Raw genomic sequence first — 17,537 nt, forward strand, 5'->3', positions numbered from 1 at the left:
TTGGTGTACTGTAAGCATGTCTCTTAAAATGCAAGTTTACAAGTAAATTACCAAAATCTCCTGGTTTAAAACACACTGTAGGCAGGTCAGTGGGCTAAAAATGTGATTTTACCATTCTGAGAAAGAATCTTTTGCTTGGGAAAAGTATTGTAATCCTTATCACTCTTCGATCTGGATATGATGTATCTTGTAACCTATGTGTGTCTCTTCTTTTGTGTTGCAAAGGGAGAGCCTTCTCAGGGTATTTTGTACACAGTTAGACCTTGATCTTCTTTGTAGTCTGTGTCCTCGGTCTGTTAGGTCAGTGCTGTGTGTTCTGAATCTCATTTTGGAGTTTGCAAAAACGTGAAATATACTGAAATACTTCTGTCTTTTTTTTTTTTCAGGATATAAAGTTTTGAACAGTGCCTCCTCAAGAAGTGTGATGAGAAATGGCTTTAGGAAACAATACCCAGAAAAGTTATTCTATCATCCCCTGCTTCATCTTTGTTGAGGTGAGTGTAGCATTCAGCTGCCAAACCTACACAAAAGGCAGCTCTTCTCTGCAGGAATTAAATAATTTGTTAGCCGTTTTATTTTTAGCATAGGATGCTGTCTTAGTTGATCACATAGATATCCATCTTCATATTTAGTGCCATCAGATCCCCCTGAAAAAAGTCCTGCATGAGTTATCCAGATCTCAGGTAGAAGCATGCAAGAACAATTAGAGACACTGTATCCAAGACTTCTCTGTCTGGTTTTCTTGCTAGTCCTGTGGCACTTGGCAGAGAATGGGCAATAGCTGCAGGTGTAGGTCAGCAGCAGGTGATTGCTCATCTTCCCAATCTTTCCTCAGACCTCTCTCTATCTTTGTGCTGTGCAGGGACTGAAACTCTTTCAAGGAAATTTCTGATCTCACAGTCTGATGGTTCATGGACTTTGGAAACAACACTAGGCTCTGATTTCAGTTCAGGTGGAACGTAAAATGTAGATGAGGCATGCCTGACCTTCAAGTGTGATAAGAAGCTTGTCTAGCACAAGGGCTGAGAATTATCTAGCAGTAAATCTACAGTTAATGCTCCATGTCTTCGTTAAAGGCAATTGGTGTGGTGGGTTTTTTAATTATTGTTTTATTATTTTAATCCATACAGATGGCAGTTTGTGGTTCTTCATTTACTTAGTCTAACACCGATAGACTTGCCAGCATTCATTATTCAAATCCATGGTTGTTTAGCTGGTGCCTATAAGGCTGGGACTATTTTCCAGGCAAGGGAAGCAACTCTGTGTTTCCAGGGAGGATGAAAGCTTCCATCAGATTTAGATGGTAAAAAGGAGATAACTGCCTGTAAATAACACCTTCAGAGCCACATGTCTGATGTTGCTCGGATGGAATGCTCACTCTTTGAGCAAGTTCTGAGAGAAATTGAACTCTTCCATAAGAGAAGTGCTATGAACTGTCAAAGGATTAATTGCTGTTCTGATTGAGACAGTGTGTCATTGCTTTATTGTAACAGCTAGAGAAAGGAAGGGTAAAAACGAGTGAAAAGCAGAAATTAGGTCTGAAAAATGCCTAATAAAAACAGTTAGGAATGAGATACCTCAAATTTATTGCTAAACAAGCAGCTCTGAAAACTCTAAAGAAATGAATGATGAGTCTGGTTGGCAACCTATGACAGTGACATAAATTGTTCCTCTTGTAGACAAGACTGCCATGAGGATTTTTTGCTCCGTAAATGTACATTCCTTGTCCTTTCACATAGTTTATTTGCTGATTAAAACACGACATTAAATTAAAAATTAGTCAAAACCAGAGACGTAGTGTCTGAAAAGATGTTCTCTCTGCTACGTTTGATAAAAATGTTCTTCCCCTCTTTGTCCACAATACAAATTTTTAATGTAGCACTACTGGGACTACAAATTCATAGACTTGTGTCAAGCATTATAGCGTTAAACAACAGGAAATCTAATTTCCTGCTGGGAGTGCAGAGATGACTGATAGTAGGCATTCCATCTGAAAAGTCCCTGTAAATCGTAAGGCACACTGGAGGTGGTGTTCTTTTTCCACTGCTGTGTTTTTGAGGCTAAAGTAAGTGCTTTTTTTTTTTTTTTGAAGGAGCTGCTCCAGACACTGAGCCCTGTGCTGGATTAGTTGGGTTAGGACAGACCCTATTTTTTGTTGCTTTGAAGCAACCATGAGAATTGATTAGCAGTGTGACACCTTACTGCTGCTGTGAAAAGCAGGACAGCTAAAAATAACGTGCCTGCTTTCCTGACAATGTTTTTCTGTGGGAAAACAATCCAGCAGCAGCCATGCTAGCTGACCATGATAGGAAAAGAGAGAGTCAGTAAAAATTACTATAGGCCTGTTCCCCAGAGTGTGCTGCTTCCCTCACTGGAATCTGGTCCTCTGATTAAAAGTTTTTGAGATATTTGCTCTTAAGAAAATAACGCTGAGCCGTGATTGTCATGTCTGATGCCCTGCCAGTAGCTATTTGCTAACTGCCTGTTTTGCAGTGTGCCTTCATGAAACTGTGGTGGCAGAGGTAGAAATGAGGTGTCACAAGGAGTTCAGATACTTGAAATACCATCGTGCATCAGTCTGTACAAATATGACACAGTTCCAGCCATTATTCTAATTTCCATTTTTTTCCCACTGAACTAACTTGTAGTTAGTAATTCTGGAACCTGACGTGAAGATGAATGGCTCATTATAAAAACTTAAGTCCTGTGCTTGACTTTACAAATTGCTTTTTATGTTCAAAATACAAAAGTTTTATTATTAAAGACATAACATGTGATGTCTAATCTGAAATGACAGAAATGTTTAATCAACATTTTCATTCCCTAATTAGAAATACCATGTGACGTTATGAGTGGATTTAAAGGCTAAATAGGGAATCATTACACTAATTTTGATCCACTTACCAAATCTGAGTTCCTTTCCCAAATATTGCAGGCAGCTTTCTGGATGACCCTTTATTATATTATAAGAGGTGTCATTACAGTCTGGCACTTGTCACCAAATGTCTGTGAAGATTTGGTGCAGTACGTTTTGTTAAACATGTAAACAATTAACTAGGATGTGCAGGAGACTAAGATTCTCCTTTTCTCTGCCCTCCTTTGCAGACAGCATCCTGAAAGGAACCTTCAGGAGGCTGTCTCCCAGCCTTAGTTTGCATTAGACAGAGGTTAAATAGTAGTGCAAAGATGCTCTACTCCATAGCTTCCAGAGCCCTTTGGAGTCAGTGATGGACCCAGAGCATGCAGCAAAGGCTGCAGAGCTGTTTTTGATATGCTCTGGATCTATCCCAACTAATGCCAGTAGTGCACCACAGCTGTGTGAGGATTTGTTGATGGCCAGAACTGATCGCTGAAGTGGCATTGATGGCAGGCAAGCCTGATTGAAAGTAGGAGAAGCAGTGTCTGGGATGACAGGAAGAAAATTCTCACATTCTTACTTTTTTATTTATGGTGGCCTTTGTTTGCCAAAGCTCTTTGTGGGGCATCTCCTCCCTCCTTCACCTGCTGGGCAGAGCAGTGTCAAAACCATCTGTAACATTTCAGCACAGCTGTGCCATTATTTTGCTGTCCCACTTTGCAAGGTTTGATCCAGGGAGTGCTGTGTTTCATCCTTCCATGGGCCATCTATGTGTGTGCTACTTGAAGGTGGGGAAAGGTACAGTCACAACTGGCAGACACATTTTGTACATGAAAGTACAGCCAGTTTACTGCAGATGAAGAATAAATTGTCAGAACAACTAAGCTCCCTGAGGTCTGGTCAGTGCCAGGCATAGAAGTGGGAGAAGTGCAATGCCTGGCAAATCCCAGTCTTCTTCCTGTGGGACTGGTGAGCTACCCTGAGGTCTTCATCCAGCACTGTTTTCCATGCTCTGTGCTCTTGCCCTCTCTTTTGGTGGTCAGCTCATTTTGGTGGTCAGCTTTATAGGAGAAAACTCAGGCTAGGGGAGTGTAGGAGAGAGTCCATTATGGCTTTGAATTTGGTAGGTCATAAAGTGTTGTCCTTGCTTTTGCAGCCTGTTTGATGCTTATCATTAGTGACAGGAAGTGCAAGGCAATGTGGTAATTGCATTTAGCAAATGGATGTTGGAAGGAAAGTTTCATACTGTGAGTAAATAGCATCCTCACAACTACACATGACTTCCGGGGGAAGGCATGAGAGTAACTTCAAAGCCATTGTGTCTGTTTGAATGGTGGTTTTTGAAGTATCCTTTTCTTCTTGCAAAGAAAACCCCCTTCTCAACAAGAGTTAGGAGTGTAATGGCTCTCTAGGCAACAAAAAGAGAAATTTGGTCTGGAAATTCTGCTGATGAGGCATTTTTACTTCCTTTTTTCTCCTCCTCACACTGGAAGTCCTGGCCTGAGGGCTTGAGTTGTTTCAGGGAGTTATCTAAGGATTTATTTTGAAGTGCAGTTACTCCTGAAGGAATTGGGCACACAAATACACAGGTGGGTATTTGTACATAAAAACAGTAAAATTTTCTGAAACCAGATTTAAGTAAATTGTCTTAAATTGATCAAAGAGTTACTTAGTACCAAAAGGCCTTGATATATGACTGATGTATATTCTTCATTGTGCTTCATTGTGGATTATTGTAATTCTGACTTTGACAAGGTAATAGGGGCAGACTCAAGTACGTAAACTCTTTAAAACTTAAAACATTGCACATCTTTAAATTCTGTAACCTGAAGATCCCACTTTTTCACTCTAAATCCATTTTTCTGCCCTCAGGAAAGCTTTTGCAGGTAGAGTGGAAACTTGCTTCTTTACAACAAGATATATAGGACATTACAAAGGGCTGAGGATTTTATATGGAAAATATCCTCTTCCCTTCTCCCAAATGAATAAAATAAAAAATCTGAAAAATAAAAAGCTCTAGTCTTACATTTATTTTGGTACAAACTTGGATTTGAACTGTAGTTATGCTGTAGCCTCACAGGATTTCTGTTTCTAGAGTGGGGTATATTTTCCTTTATTTTTTGCTATTTTATGTTTGGACAGATTGAGTAATCTTCAAATATCAGTTCAAATGTAATTTTTAAAAAATTTTCAACTTACAGAAGCATTGAAGGAAAGCATTTTTTTTTTTTCTTTGCCTACATACATTTTCCTCTCAGTATTTTGTGTAGTCAAGCCAACAGCTGAACTACGGAGTAGCTGGAGAATTTCTGCAATACTGAAATCATTTGTGTCAGTGAGACAAGTGCTGCTTGAACTTCTGTTTGTCCTCAGCATCACAGCAGGGCTTGGGGAGCTGTGAAAAACTCAGTGAATTTAGAACATTCGTGACATATGCAGCACTTGTTTTATTACAGTTTCTTGGTTAGGTGTTCTGAAAATTAAAAAGGTTTGTACATATGGGTGTACTGGCTGCTGCCCTCTAATTTTCTAGTATTGGAGGAGTGTGAAATGACCTCATACATCTGCTGTAGTCCTCAAAGTTACAGTTCTAAGAGACATTGAATGTATTGGAAGTGACTTTTTATTTGTTTATTTTTTTAAAAAGAGTCACTTCTCTCATAATAAAAGTTTGCTGGTTGCATTAGAGCTTTATAGATATCATTAAAAATGCATAAAGGACATAGAAACGTAATATTTCAATTTTGGGTGTTCAAAATAGAGTGTTTTTGTCAAGATAATGTCCAGTTCTAGAGAGTGCAAAATAAATCCCATCAGAATTTAACATAACCTTTTACTGGAAAAGCATCCGAAGGTGAACTAACTTCCAAACAGCTGCAGCCCTCAGTGATTCTGTTCCTTCCTTCTCCATCTGTGCCATGCTTAGATGTGATGTGCTGCTCCACTGGGATGCTGTGAGGACAAAGTGCCCCGAGGGATGTGTCATGTGCTAGTGTTGTATAAACTGCCTGTCATTAGATCCCCACTTAGGCTGCAAGAATTGATGCTGACAGATGCTGTGCAAATTTGAAGGGGCTCCTCTTGTAGCAGGGTGGTTTTTCTGCATAATCCCTGTGCTTCAGTCACTTCTGTTTCTTGGAATTCATTGTTTTGTATTTTATTCATGTAGCATATGTATCTGTTTCTCCTTGTTGCTCTAAAAATCTGTTTATGTTCCCCATTTGCCAGTCTTTCCTCAGTATTTGCTTTCTTTGTTCTCCATATGCCTCCTTTGTTCCAGGTGACTAGATAACTCCATGTTGTAAAATTGGCATAATCTCAATGAATAGGTGTCTCTTGAACATTGGATTAGTTTTGTTGAATTGCTAAGCAGCTTTCATATTACCTGACTATAAAAAACCCCTTCTAAGTGCTTCACTCTTAGTTAGAAAGCACAGAAAACACTTCACCTAAATAGCTACTGTGAAGTAAATCTGATTTTTATTTGATTCTCCTTAGCTTCTTTAGGACCTCTTAAAATTAACATTAAGGGATTGCTATGAGAGATTAAGTGCTTTAATGATTTTTTCTTTAAAACATAAGTGAACAAAGGCTTGTATTCCTGTTTGCAGACATTTGAAGCCTTTTTTTTTTTTTTATCCTTCCCTTTATCCTGAAAACTTCCCATTACAAATAATCTGTTTGACAACCAGAATAACATCTTACAGTTTCCACCAATGAATCTGGTAGACTTTTCTAGGAAGGAATTAAGGGTACCAAAAATTATTTGCCTTTATGAGTAATAAAAAAAATGCATTTGGTAGTAGAGAAAAATGCTGTGAACAAATTCCTTTACCTGTTTACATTGTGCCTCAAAGCTTGCCAACACTTGGAGAGCTACTGTAATTTATAATATGTTGCTCTGTTTAATCAGGTTTCTAAGAAAAGGAATTGTACAGGTGTTTTTTTAATCCTCAGCAGTTAGGGAAATTGGATTTGCTCTGGTTCTGAAGTACAAAAGCATTTTTCTCATTTTTTAGTTAAAAAAAACCCAACATAGCTTTGGTAGATTTTTGGTAGAGAAACTACTGATCAGAAAGTTTGTGTAAATCTTTGAGAAAAGGGGTTATGAACCACACACTGTTCATGGAGGTTTCTATGTGTGCAGAAGTCTGCAAGCCGTAGTTGAAACCTTCTGAGTTGCAAGGTATTTCCAGTAATGACTGAGCCACTTTAACTAGGCTTAAAATAGATAGCAATGTGAAAATACACAGGGCACAGTATGTAACTGCCAATTTTTTTCCTCCTTTCTTTTCAGAAGTATGCTTAGGTTTTGGTTTCATGGATATTGCTGTAAAGCCCTTAATATGTTAACTTCTGTTTGTTTGCCTACTTCAAAAACCTAAGGGATTTTCATGTTTTCTTTCCCAAGCACACAATATTGAGCTATTTATTTGCTCAGATACGTGAAAATTTGGAGATCAAGAAAGGTGCAGTGCATTATCAAATTGTTGACTGTTTGGTGATAGAGCTGCACCATTTACTCTGGCCTGCATCTTGAAATAAACTTTTTGTTGTTGTTGTTTTAGTCTGTAGGAATATCCTGGTACTTATTTATCATGGTTATTTGCATAAGTTATATGACGTTCTAAGAAGAGAGGAAAGGAATCAATAGGAATTCACAAATCCAATCTAAGTAACCCTAAGTACAACGGTCAAGCCTTTCCAGAACTGATCAGAAGGAAAGACATGAAAAATGCAGGAGCAAAAGAAGATGCTTAAAGCACATTTTGAAATATCAAACCCATCCCAACTTCTTGACAGTAGTTTTGACATCAGGAGAATTTTTAAAAGTGGAATAGGTCTTTTGAAGCATCATGCCCGGTTTCATTAGGACTTGATTTCTAGTTCCAAATCAGCCACTCCAGACATTGGAAAGGAGGAGGTTGTTTTAGCATAGTTTCAAGGGTGAACATTATCATCAGCCTTATGGCAAAAAGATTTGTTTCAGTGATTTAGCTTTGAGAGAATTTTGGCATTTTCAACTCTCTAGAAATTCCAACTGAGTTTTAATACCAGCTTTAGGAATTGGTCTGCCAAGCCTTGTGCATCCTATACAAACCTTCATCAACACAGAACTTCTACGAGCTTCTGGCAACACTTGGGTGCCTTTGTGTGGGTAGCAAATGGCTTCTAAATTGTGAGATCTTCTCCCTCTAAAGCACAAATGGATAATCCAGTTACCAGTACTTGAGTAACATTAAATAAATGTCTATTATGAATGCAGTGGAATGTAGCAACAACAACAACAATAACAAAAGCTTTCTGGAAAAATGACACTTTATGTTTCTCTATTTCTAACTCGCTTGGCCAGTGCACCTCAGGTTTCATGACCTATTTTGTAACTCCTGGGGCATTGTGAGGGGACATCTGGTGCTTCTTCTCAGTTCATTCCTACATCCAGCATTTTCACAATAAACAATTCTTCTCTGATACGTTTCCTTCCCTGATGTATTTCACCAGGAATTTCTGTGAGGTGGTAGATACAGTGCAAGTACTTTGCAGATCCCATTCCTAAAGTCAGATCATATGCCTTTTACACAGGTAGGATTGCATGTGTCATTTTGTCATAACTGTGGCAACTGCTCAGTGGAGCTGTTGAAGAAACTAAATGGAAAAGGGATCAATACAGATGTGTTTGCAGGAAATAAGTAAGGTAGTAGGAATTGATCGTTTGAGAGTTGTTGCATCTTGTGCATGGGATGCTAAATGGTAATTCAAGTCTTAACACACATGAAATTATTACTCATGATGGTGTGTGCTTCCAACAGTGATGACAGATGGACCCTCTGTTTTAGAGTTCATGAGTCTTCATGGATTATCTTTCAGCTCAATGCCATGCCTAAAACAATACTTCTGATTCGGAAGTTCAGGCTCGGGTCAGATTTAGGATATCTGTATAAATTCACAATGATAAATTGTATTAGGTCTTCCTGGAATGCTCCAATTTTAAGTTAAAGAATCAGGAGTTAAGATGCATCTTTGTCTTGAAACAGAGTGATCTAATGGTCAAGACTTTTGTTGCAGATGGACTTTTAGAAGTGGTAGTTAGGTGCATGGTTGATCAATATTTTACTGATAACACAGTCAGTTTTTAAAGAGTTGTTTCACAGTTCAAGAAACAAAATGGGTGTTCATAATGGCGTGTAACTCTTACTTTTGAGTGACGTGTTTACAGCAGCTATTTTGATTAAGATCTACATCACACTACACATCCTAAGATCCCATGGATGGCCATGACGTCTACCAGCAGAGATTCTGCTTGTTTGCAAAGGGTCAGTGCAAAGAGCCTGAAAGAGCCCCTACTCCAAAACCTGCTGTGCACTTCTTTCTCTTATAATTTCCTTTATGACCTAAACACAGGAAATGAATGGAAGAAACCATGTAACCAGACGGGTTTAAAATTCATTTGAATAATTTGTTAATTTTCACAGTTCTTGGGCATTATTAACTTTTAATGATTCCAGAGTAATTATTGATGAAGCCTATGAAAAATATGCTGCAATAAGATTAAAGCAACTTGGAAATAATGATGTAGTTATTGCTGCAATTGCTGTCACTTTTCTCGTGAGTTAAGTAAAGTGCATTCTGTAACTTAAAGGATAACTACACTTGGTCTTATAATGGCCAAATTATTCCTGTGTTTCTTCCTCCCACCTCTTGAATGCTGCATGTCTATCCCCAAAATCAATAATCTATTGTTCATTGCAACTTCTGGAGTTTAGACTTTGCATCCCTGGCAGGAGCTCTAATAATACTACTAATCCTCTGTCAATACTTGCTACGTACTTTACTAAAGCACAGAAATTTAATGTGTGATTATTATGTGCAGATGTGCAACATTATTGAATTAATACCACCTTTATTTAGTTTATACCATGTAACAGACTGCTTGGTTTCTCAAAACTCTTTGTGAATTTTGCATGCTTCATGGAGAGAATAAGGTTAGAGAGGCTTTAAAATAGTTTGTGCTGCTTTTTCACAGTGGAACTATTGATTGAGTTTCTATTTGATTTACTGAAGACTCAACACTGCATTTTTTACAAAACAATAGCAAAAAGATCTGTAAATGTACTGCATAAATGTAGTCTAGTTTCTTATTAGAGCCTGACGAATGTAAGAGTTGTCATAATGGAGTGAATTACCTTTTCAAATAGAGTGGATAGCAGATTGTACTTTTACAAGTTTCATAGTTGTGCTAATATTTGACATGCAGCTAGCTAGGTCAGTAGTCATCAGGGATCTCTATGATCTTCTTTAAACCAGCCAAAGCAAAACTCAGTTAAGCTCTATCACAGTGATGGGGAACATACTGAAACTCTCAAACTGATCAAATTGTGGGAATAGAGGTGGTTAATCATGTGAATAAATACCAGCATTGACTTAACATGTTGAGTTTCAGGCTTTTTCATTCTTACTGAAAACATATTTCTGTAGAAAGGAGTAAAGCAGTTGAGACTTGGAAAAAACTCAGACTAGATGTGTTTGGACAAGAAGGGCAGCCAGGGTCAATCAAGTGAATAATAAACCCAAGGCTTTGCTCTTTTTTGTTAAAAAGAAAGGTCATAGACTCATAGAATGATTTAGGTGGGAAAGGTTCTCTGTGGGTCTCTAGGCATGATGCAGCTCAGAAAAGCAGCAGCTGGCTGAAGTTCCTTTGGGCCTTGTCCAGATGAGTTTTCCAGTTGTCTTACCGGCAACCTGGTTAGTTTTTGAGTGTCCTCTTAGGAGAACACTTGTCCTAATATTCTTTCTAATAAAGTGATGCAACCTAGTGTGAAAGAAAAGGAATCTAGGTCCCATGACAGAAAAAGGAGAAGGGAGAATGCAGTAAAAAAGACAGTGGGTAGCAGAAAGCAATGAAGAAATGAATCACATTAAAAAATCTTCCTTTTTGACTTTTATAGCTCTGTGAAGTTGGAATCCCATTTTGCCTGCCCAGTCCGTTTTTCTTGCAGGAACTTCACCTAGGTATTGGCATGCCCAGTATGAAAATGCGTGTTGATTTCCAGTAGTCAGCATGTAGATTTCCTTGTCCACAATCAATATTTTAGAACCCAACGTGTTGGAAAAAGATTCCTGTTCAAGCCTTGACACCTCACTCTGTTTTGTGAACCCAATGAGCTGTATTCCTGTGCTGCCTTTTCCTAATACCTGCATCCCAAAGTGATTTCCAGTGCACTCTTTTCCATACTGTCCACTATTCAGCTCCCTGTAAAAGCCATGTGTACACCTTCGTGACTCCTGCTTCTGGGCCTTGGTTTAGTAAGACTTGGTTTAATAAGAACAAGATTAAACTGCCCTTAGTGTATGTGGAGACCTGTTAAATGAGCATCTAGAGGAACAATAATAACATGAAGTCCAGGTTCAGACATGACTATTCTTGAATTATATCCAAACCTTGTCATGACAAATAGCCATAGCAAATAGCTTTGAATATTTCTCTTTGTTTTGACAGGGCTAACATTGAAAGGACAATGGTATCTTTAAGTGAAAGGGGGAAAAGTGAGCATCAGAATCTGGTGGGATTTTATGTAAGTTTTCAAGCCCCAGGTCTTCTCCTCTTCCTTACTTTGCATTCAAAGTTACATAGCAAGATGATTACAAGTTCTGAAAAATGAAGCAGTCATTATTAATTTTTTAATCTGACTGCCTGCCAGTGATAAAGTATTGTACTAAAGGATTGGCTCAGGCAAAACATGACTTGCATGCAGCAGAGGAGATTCAAAGTGGAAATAGATTTTTTTAAAACCTTCCTGTTCAGCTGGGAAAATGTTGAAGGCAAATAAAATGGATTTCATAATGCATTTTACATATTAATAAGACTGTGAAGTAAAATGTCTTTGACTGTTTTCTGTATAATTTTAAACATTGTCTCTATTTGATTTTTATTATTGGTCTAAGAGTCCTTCATTCTTGTTATCAACAGATAGGTTTTTTTGGCAGTAAGTGTTATATTTATCAATGTCTAATGACTGTAAACCTGCGCTACCCTATTAAATAGCATGGATCTGGAAGCACATGCAAGTATTATGAATTTTAATAAATGCTGTTCTGTGAATGACAAAGATTCTGAGCTCCAATCAGCTCCAAGGCTGTCAACTCAGATGGAAAGCTTTTATACCTGGAAGAACAAGGCAACAGAATAAGCATCTAAGGACATAATAAGGTCAGTGTTGTTAGAGTAAGGTTAGATTTCATTTTCTCCCTTCTACACATGAATTCTGCACTGCCTTGATAGTCATGGACCCAGAGGCTTTCACTGGACACAGCAGTTCATCACAAAGGTATTGGAGCGCAAAATAATTAAATACAAACACATCAGGAATTTCCATCAGAAAATTACTGGAATTGAATTTTTTTAGTATAAATTTTGATATAGTACATTTACTGAAACTTCAGTAGTAGATCCCTTGTTGCCCAATTAGTTCACTTGGGAAAGAACTGGCTACGCTGGATTTTTAAGATTCATTATTGTGTTTTGATACAAACCCCATAAATGTATCACATCTGTGTCTGCAAGGCGTTGCCACCTTTAAGGCTTCTGCAAGATGTTGCAGACTAACAGGAAAGTGAGGGAGCTGCAGTTCTGGTTTGAACAGCATTTTTCTTCTAGGAGAGGCCCCATCTGCCATTCTGGGGGCTTTACTGCTTGATGCTAACAGGGAGAGCAAACTGGGTAGGTAGAGTTCCAGGTTCTCTGCTTTGTGATTTAAGCCATATCAGCTGCTTAGAGATATCAACCATCAGAGAAACAGATGACATTTCAGAAGAAGAAAGTAGCCCGGAAACTTTGGAGTTGAAAGATATCTCCCGGTGATTTTTTTTCCACCAGACTTCAGCATGCTTCACTCCAGTAGGATTTAGGATAGGATGCAGAGCAGCATCAGCAAGCAGATCTCCAAAGCTCTGCAACACCAGCAGTGCAAAATCACATGCCGTGTTTCACTGTGCCACTGTAAGGAAAGGGCAGAACAACAGGGAGCCCCTGTGCCTCTGTCTGTGCACTGAGGGGTTGTCGTCTCTGCCAGATCTGCAACGCAGGGGTCCTGCAGTGCATACCCTGGGGTATTTTCCATTTGTCTGCTGTCCTTGTGTTAAAATCAGAAATGCAGCAAGGCTTCTTCTGTGCCTGTGCTGACCATTTTCTCATCACCTCTCTCAATGACAATTACACTGTGATTTGTTTGTGTACCAGTGCCACTGGAGATTTTTCTTTCTAAAGACATCAACGTGCTTCACAGCTACTAAGAAAATACTGAGCTGATTAATGGAGACAAAAGATTGCATTGTCCCCAGCCCAAGCAACCCTTGCACCCAGGAGAGTGACATTCTTCAGCAACAGAAAGTTAGGCAGTTGTGAGCCTTGTCTTGGCAGCTGGGCTCTGAACATCTGTCATAACCAGGAGATAGCTAGAGAAGGCTATAAAACAGGACTGTTGTATTGTGACTGTCTTTGACACGGTGTTGCTACATCCTCTGGTCAGAGGGAGTGTCAGTCTGCTTACTAGCTTGTTACAGATTTTTTTTCCCCAGGGTTTTTTGTTTGTTTGTCTTTTTTTTTAAATAGAAAAAGTCCTTGTAAATTGCTGGCATCCATAATTCCAATGTCAGGGAGTTTTACAGTTTTTTAATGATGCCTGTAATTTTGTTTATATCAACCAATAGCTTCAGTAATTGACATAAAAAGTAAAAGTAAAAACTACTGCACCTAGAATGTAAAAGTCTGCAGTCTTTCCCTGTTTCCCAGACACAGCCAATGACACAGCATTATCTCCACCCTCCTCTGAGACTTTCTTGGTCTCCTGGGAGCTTCTTAGGAATTGTCAGGTGAGTTCTGGAAACTCTTGGAGGAACATTATGGTGCCCATGAGGACAGCTAGGTGAGCCCGTGTCTGCTGGCAGCAGCCTCTAGTTAGCTGTGCCAGACTCCTGATCCGAGGGGGCTCTGAGCTTGCAGGTCTTGAGTCATGAACAAGGAGGGTCAAGTGAGACATTGGCACAGGTTGCCCAGAGATGCTGCAGCTTCCAAACCCTGAACCTTCAACTGCAGCAGGAGAACAGATGGAGTCTGTTTACCAGGATTGGAAAGTGGAAACTCCAATGATGATGGTTAGAAGCTGGTGGCTTCTGGCCTTGGGGGAGCAGGCCCTGCTGCATGTGCAGGGCTGCAGCCATGAGAAGAGGTTCAGTGCTGAGGGAGCTCCCTGGGTGAGAGCTCTGCACAGGGAAACACTTTAACCAGCTGGACCTGAACCACGTGGCAGGAGAAAACAATGAGTGATAGTGTTGAGATATTCTCTACCTGTGGAGAGTGAAGGCCACTATGAGTGCTTTCCTTGATACTGCTGGTGAGGAGGAGGGGGAGGGTCTGAAGAGGACTGGATGGATCTAATGGGTCCATGGTTGAGATCACAGATCACAGAATAGCCTGAGTTAGAAGGGACCCAGAAGGATCACTGAGTCCACCTCTTAAGTGAATGATTCATACATGTGTTTGTCCAGCTGATGTCAGCAGCAGGGTTTGGCTTCTGTGTCCATGGGACCCTCTTTGAGGATCTGGACTGTTTGGAAGGGAGCCAGCCTGACCAAATGGAGCAAAAGCAGCTTTGCCAGCAGCCTGGCCAACCTGGAGAGGAGAGCTTAAACTAAGAGGAATGGGGTTGGAGTGGGAATAGTGGCTAAGAATCATGTGAGGAAGTGAATTAACAGGTTGGAAGGACCAGTAAAGGATAAGGACAGAGCAAAGGACTCAGCATGGTGTGAACAGAAGGGGCACTACTCAAGAGAAGAACAATGAAATGGAATCTGCGAACCATAAACAAGTAAAGAAGTACCAGGAAAAGTTTTCAATCCACTTTTGGGAAATGGGCACAATGCTTCTCTGGCACACCCCATTTAATAGTTTGTGACTCGATGTGTTTGTTCACTGTGAGACAACCAGATTACACAACACACACTCAGGATTCAGGATTATAAGTCTCAGTTGGTAAATAATTTTTTTTTTCATACTGAGTACTAATGAATTCCTGAACCTCTGATCCCATCCTCTCATTTCTGCAGGAAAGGACAGATTTTTCAAGCAGTGGGAGCAATCCCTGCCTTGTTGGTGTTAATGGGTGCCACCTGTCAGCAGCCTGTTCCCAGCACAAAGGGTTCACAAAGTAAATTCAGATTCATTGCTGGCATGACAGGCAGGTCATACCATTAACAAGTTTTCTTTTTCTAGTTTAATGGCAGGTGTTGGTTGACCAGCAATTGGCAGCTTATTCATTGAATTCAGCGTTTCATCTTGAGACCAGCTTTCATGGGTGCTTAGTTTGGGCATTTCTTTAACATCTTCATGAATTACTTGGACATAGGACTGAAAGGGATACTAAGCAGGATAACAGATGATACAAAACTGGGAGGAGCTGTTGACTCCCTGGGGAGCAGGGAGGCCCTACAGAGAGACCCTCAACAAATTAGAGAACTGGGCAATCAGCAACCATTTGGAGTTCAACAAGGGAAAGTGTTGGACTCTGCACTGGGGGGATGGGGCAACCCTGGGGGTTGGACAGACTGGGCAAAGAAAGGGAACCTGAGCATCCTGGTCGATGGTAAGCTGAACATGAGTCAGCAGTGTTCTGGCAGGCAGGAGGGACATCCCTGACCTTGGAGGGCACAGGCCCAGCATCACCAGCCAGGCGAGGGAGAGGATTGTCCTGCTCTGCTGTCCACTGGGATGGCACTGCCTCAAGTCCTGGGACAGATTGGAGCACTACAGTGTAAGAATGATATTAAACTGTTGGAGAGTATCAAAAGAAGGGCAGTGAGACTGGTGAAGGACTAGCAGGTGAAACCATATGAGGAATGGCTGAGGCCACTTTGTTCAGCTTGGGGAAGAGGAGACTGAAGGGAGACCTCATTGCAATCTGGAGCTTCCTTGTGAAGAGGAAGGGCAGACACTGATTTCTCCCTGTTGTATACAGTGACAGGACCTGAGGGAATGAGCAGAAGTTGTGACAGGGGTGGTTTGGGTTGGATATTAGCAAAAGGTTTTTCACCTCGAGGGTCTTTGGAGACTGGAACAGACTCCCCAAGGAAGTGGTCACAGCACCAACCTGACACAGCTCAAGAAGCATTTGGACAATGCTCTCAGGCACAGGGTGTGATTCTTGGGGATGGTGCTGTGCAGGGCCAGGAGCTGGACTTCATGATCCTTGTGGATCCCTTCCAACTGAGCATATTCTGTGATCACTCAAGACCAGGGCTGCACACTCAAGCTCTGAGTATACTCAAAGCCAGGAACAAGTGCATGGTCACACTCTCTGACATGTCTGTACACTGAGGTACATGCTGTGGGAAGGAAATGAGAGGAATTAAAGGTCTGAATGCATTTGCAGGGCTGTGATTTTATTGGTGTCACAGTGATGTGGAGATGTATCTCACATGAGTGGAGTGCCCTGGGTAAACAGGCATTTTCAGGAAGGGTAGGCTGGAACAGCAAAAATAGATACTGCATTTTCAGCAGGCCAGCAGGGATCAGCTTCCCTTCTGCCCAATGCTGGTAAGATACATGCTGTTGAGATGTATCTGTGCTGGGTTGCCCGGTATGAGAGGGACCTCCCTGTGATACTCAAGGGAAGGGATCAGGTGCAGTGGGTACAAACTGCTTTAGGAAATGGCATTTAACCTAATAAAAGCTGTTGTGAGAAACTAACCTTAACAAAATACAACAAAAAAACTGAATAAGGAGAAAGAGCAGCACTGGGAGAGTGAACTAAACAGCCATGTGCTTACCCACAAAATGACTGCTCTGCCTTTTTTACCTTTGATGTTGCATCAGGTAACCCTGGCCTCTCCCAAAGTCTGCCAATCAACTCTTCTTCACCGTCCATTGGTGGAGACTGCTTTCTTGCAGCTTGATTCCTAGTAACAAGCCTTCCCTCCTCACAGATGTGTCGTGCAAGGGGCACAGGTGCACACCTTCCCTCTACATGTCCCAACTACCAAGGCCATCCCTTGGCAACCATCCAGGGCGAAAGGAGACTATGGAGAGAACAGAGGATGTCCAAACAACAAGTCACAACATATAATATAGATATATATATCAATAAACCTTCTCTTATCATACACCTAATATTCATCCCTTAATTGTGAGACCTAACCATCACATTACTTATCTTTAATACTGTCATCCTTTAAGGGTGATGAAACTCCAGGGTAGATGATGTAGGGAACTTGCGGAGTCTCTGTCCTTGGAAGATGTTTAACACCCAACTAGACATAGACTTGGACTGCCCGCTCCAGCTGACACAGCTTCAAGCCAGAAGTCAGTTTAAGTGATCTTCAGAAGTGAATGCCAGCAGGAGCAATTCAGTCTTAGTCTGGCACCTTCTTCACAGTTGTTTATAGCTGGTGGCTCTGTTTAACTGTTCCCTTGTTTGCCATGTCTCCCTGATGCTGAGATAACTGCTGTAGCACATGAGTTATAAGGGGAACTGTATTTTATTTTTACACATGAGGAAATGGAAGTGGGTCACAGGGTGACTTGCCTACAGTTGCTCCTTTGCTGAGGGTCAGGATCTCAGTATCTGCATATGACCTGTTTTATCTTGACTTCTGCTTCAGTCTGAAGGTGTGACTTGTCTCAGATTTA

At 40.6% G+C, this 17,537-nt stretch overlaps 1 protein-coding gene across 3 annotated transcripts in view; it reads left to right on the plus strand.

The window, feature by feature from the left end:
- PLPPR1 (phospholipid phosphatase related 1) overlaps positions 1-17,537 on the plus strand; it is a 122,262-nt gene that overhangs the window by 58,195 nt on the left and 46,530 nt on the right. For all 3 annotated transcript variants that reach the window (XM_066181853.1, XM_066181852.1, XM_066181854.1), the window contains one exon: positions 387-494. In XM_066181853.1, coding sequence (XP_066037950.1) covers positions 432-494 — 63 coding nt within the window. In that variant the 5' untranslated portion in view covers positions 387-431. The remainder of the gene's footprint in view (positions 1-386; positions 495-17,537) is intronic.

Source organism: Chamaea fasciata, unplaced genomic scaffold (genome assembly GCF_029207755.1).
Source record: "Chamaea fasciata isolate MVZ Bird 193981 ecotype frontalis unplaced genomic scaffold, bChaFas1.0.hap1 SCAF_4, whole genome shotgun sequence".
In the NCBI taxonomy this organism is placed as follows: domain Eukaryota; kingdom Metazoa; phylum Chordata; class Aves; order Passeriformes; family Sylviidae; genus Chamaea; species Chamaea fasciata.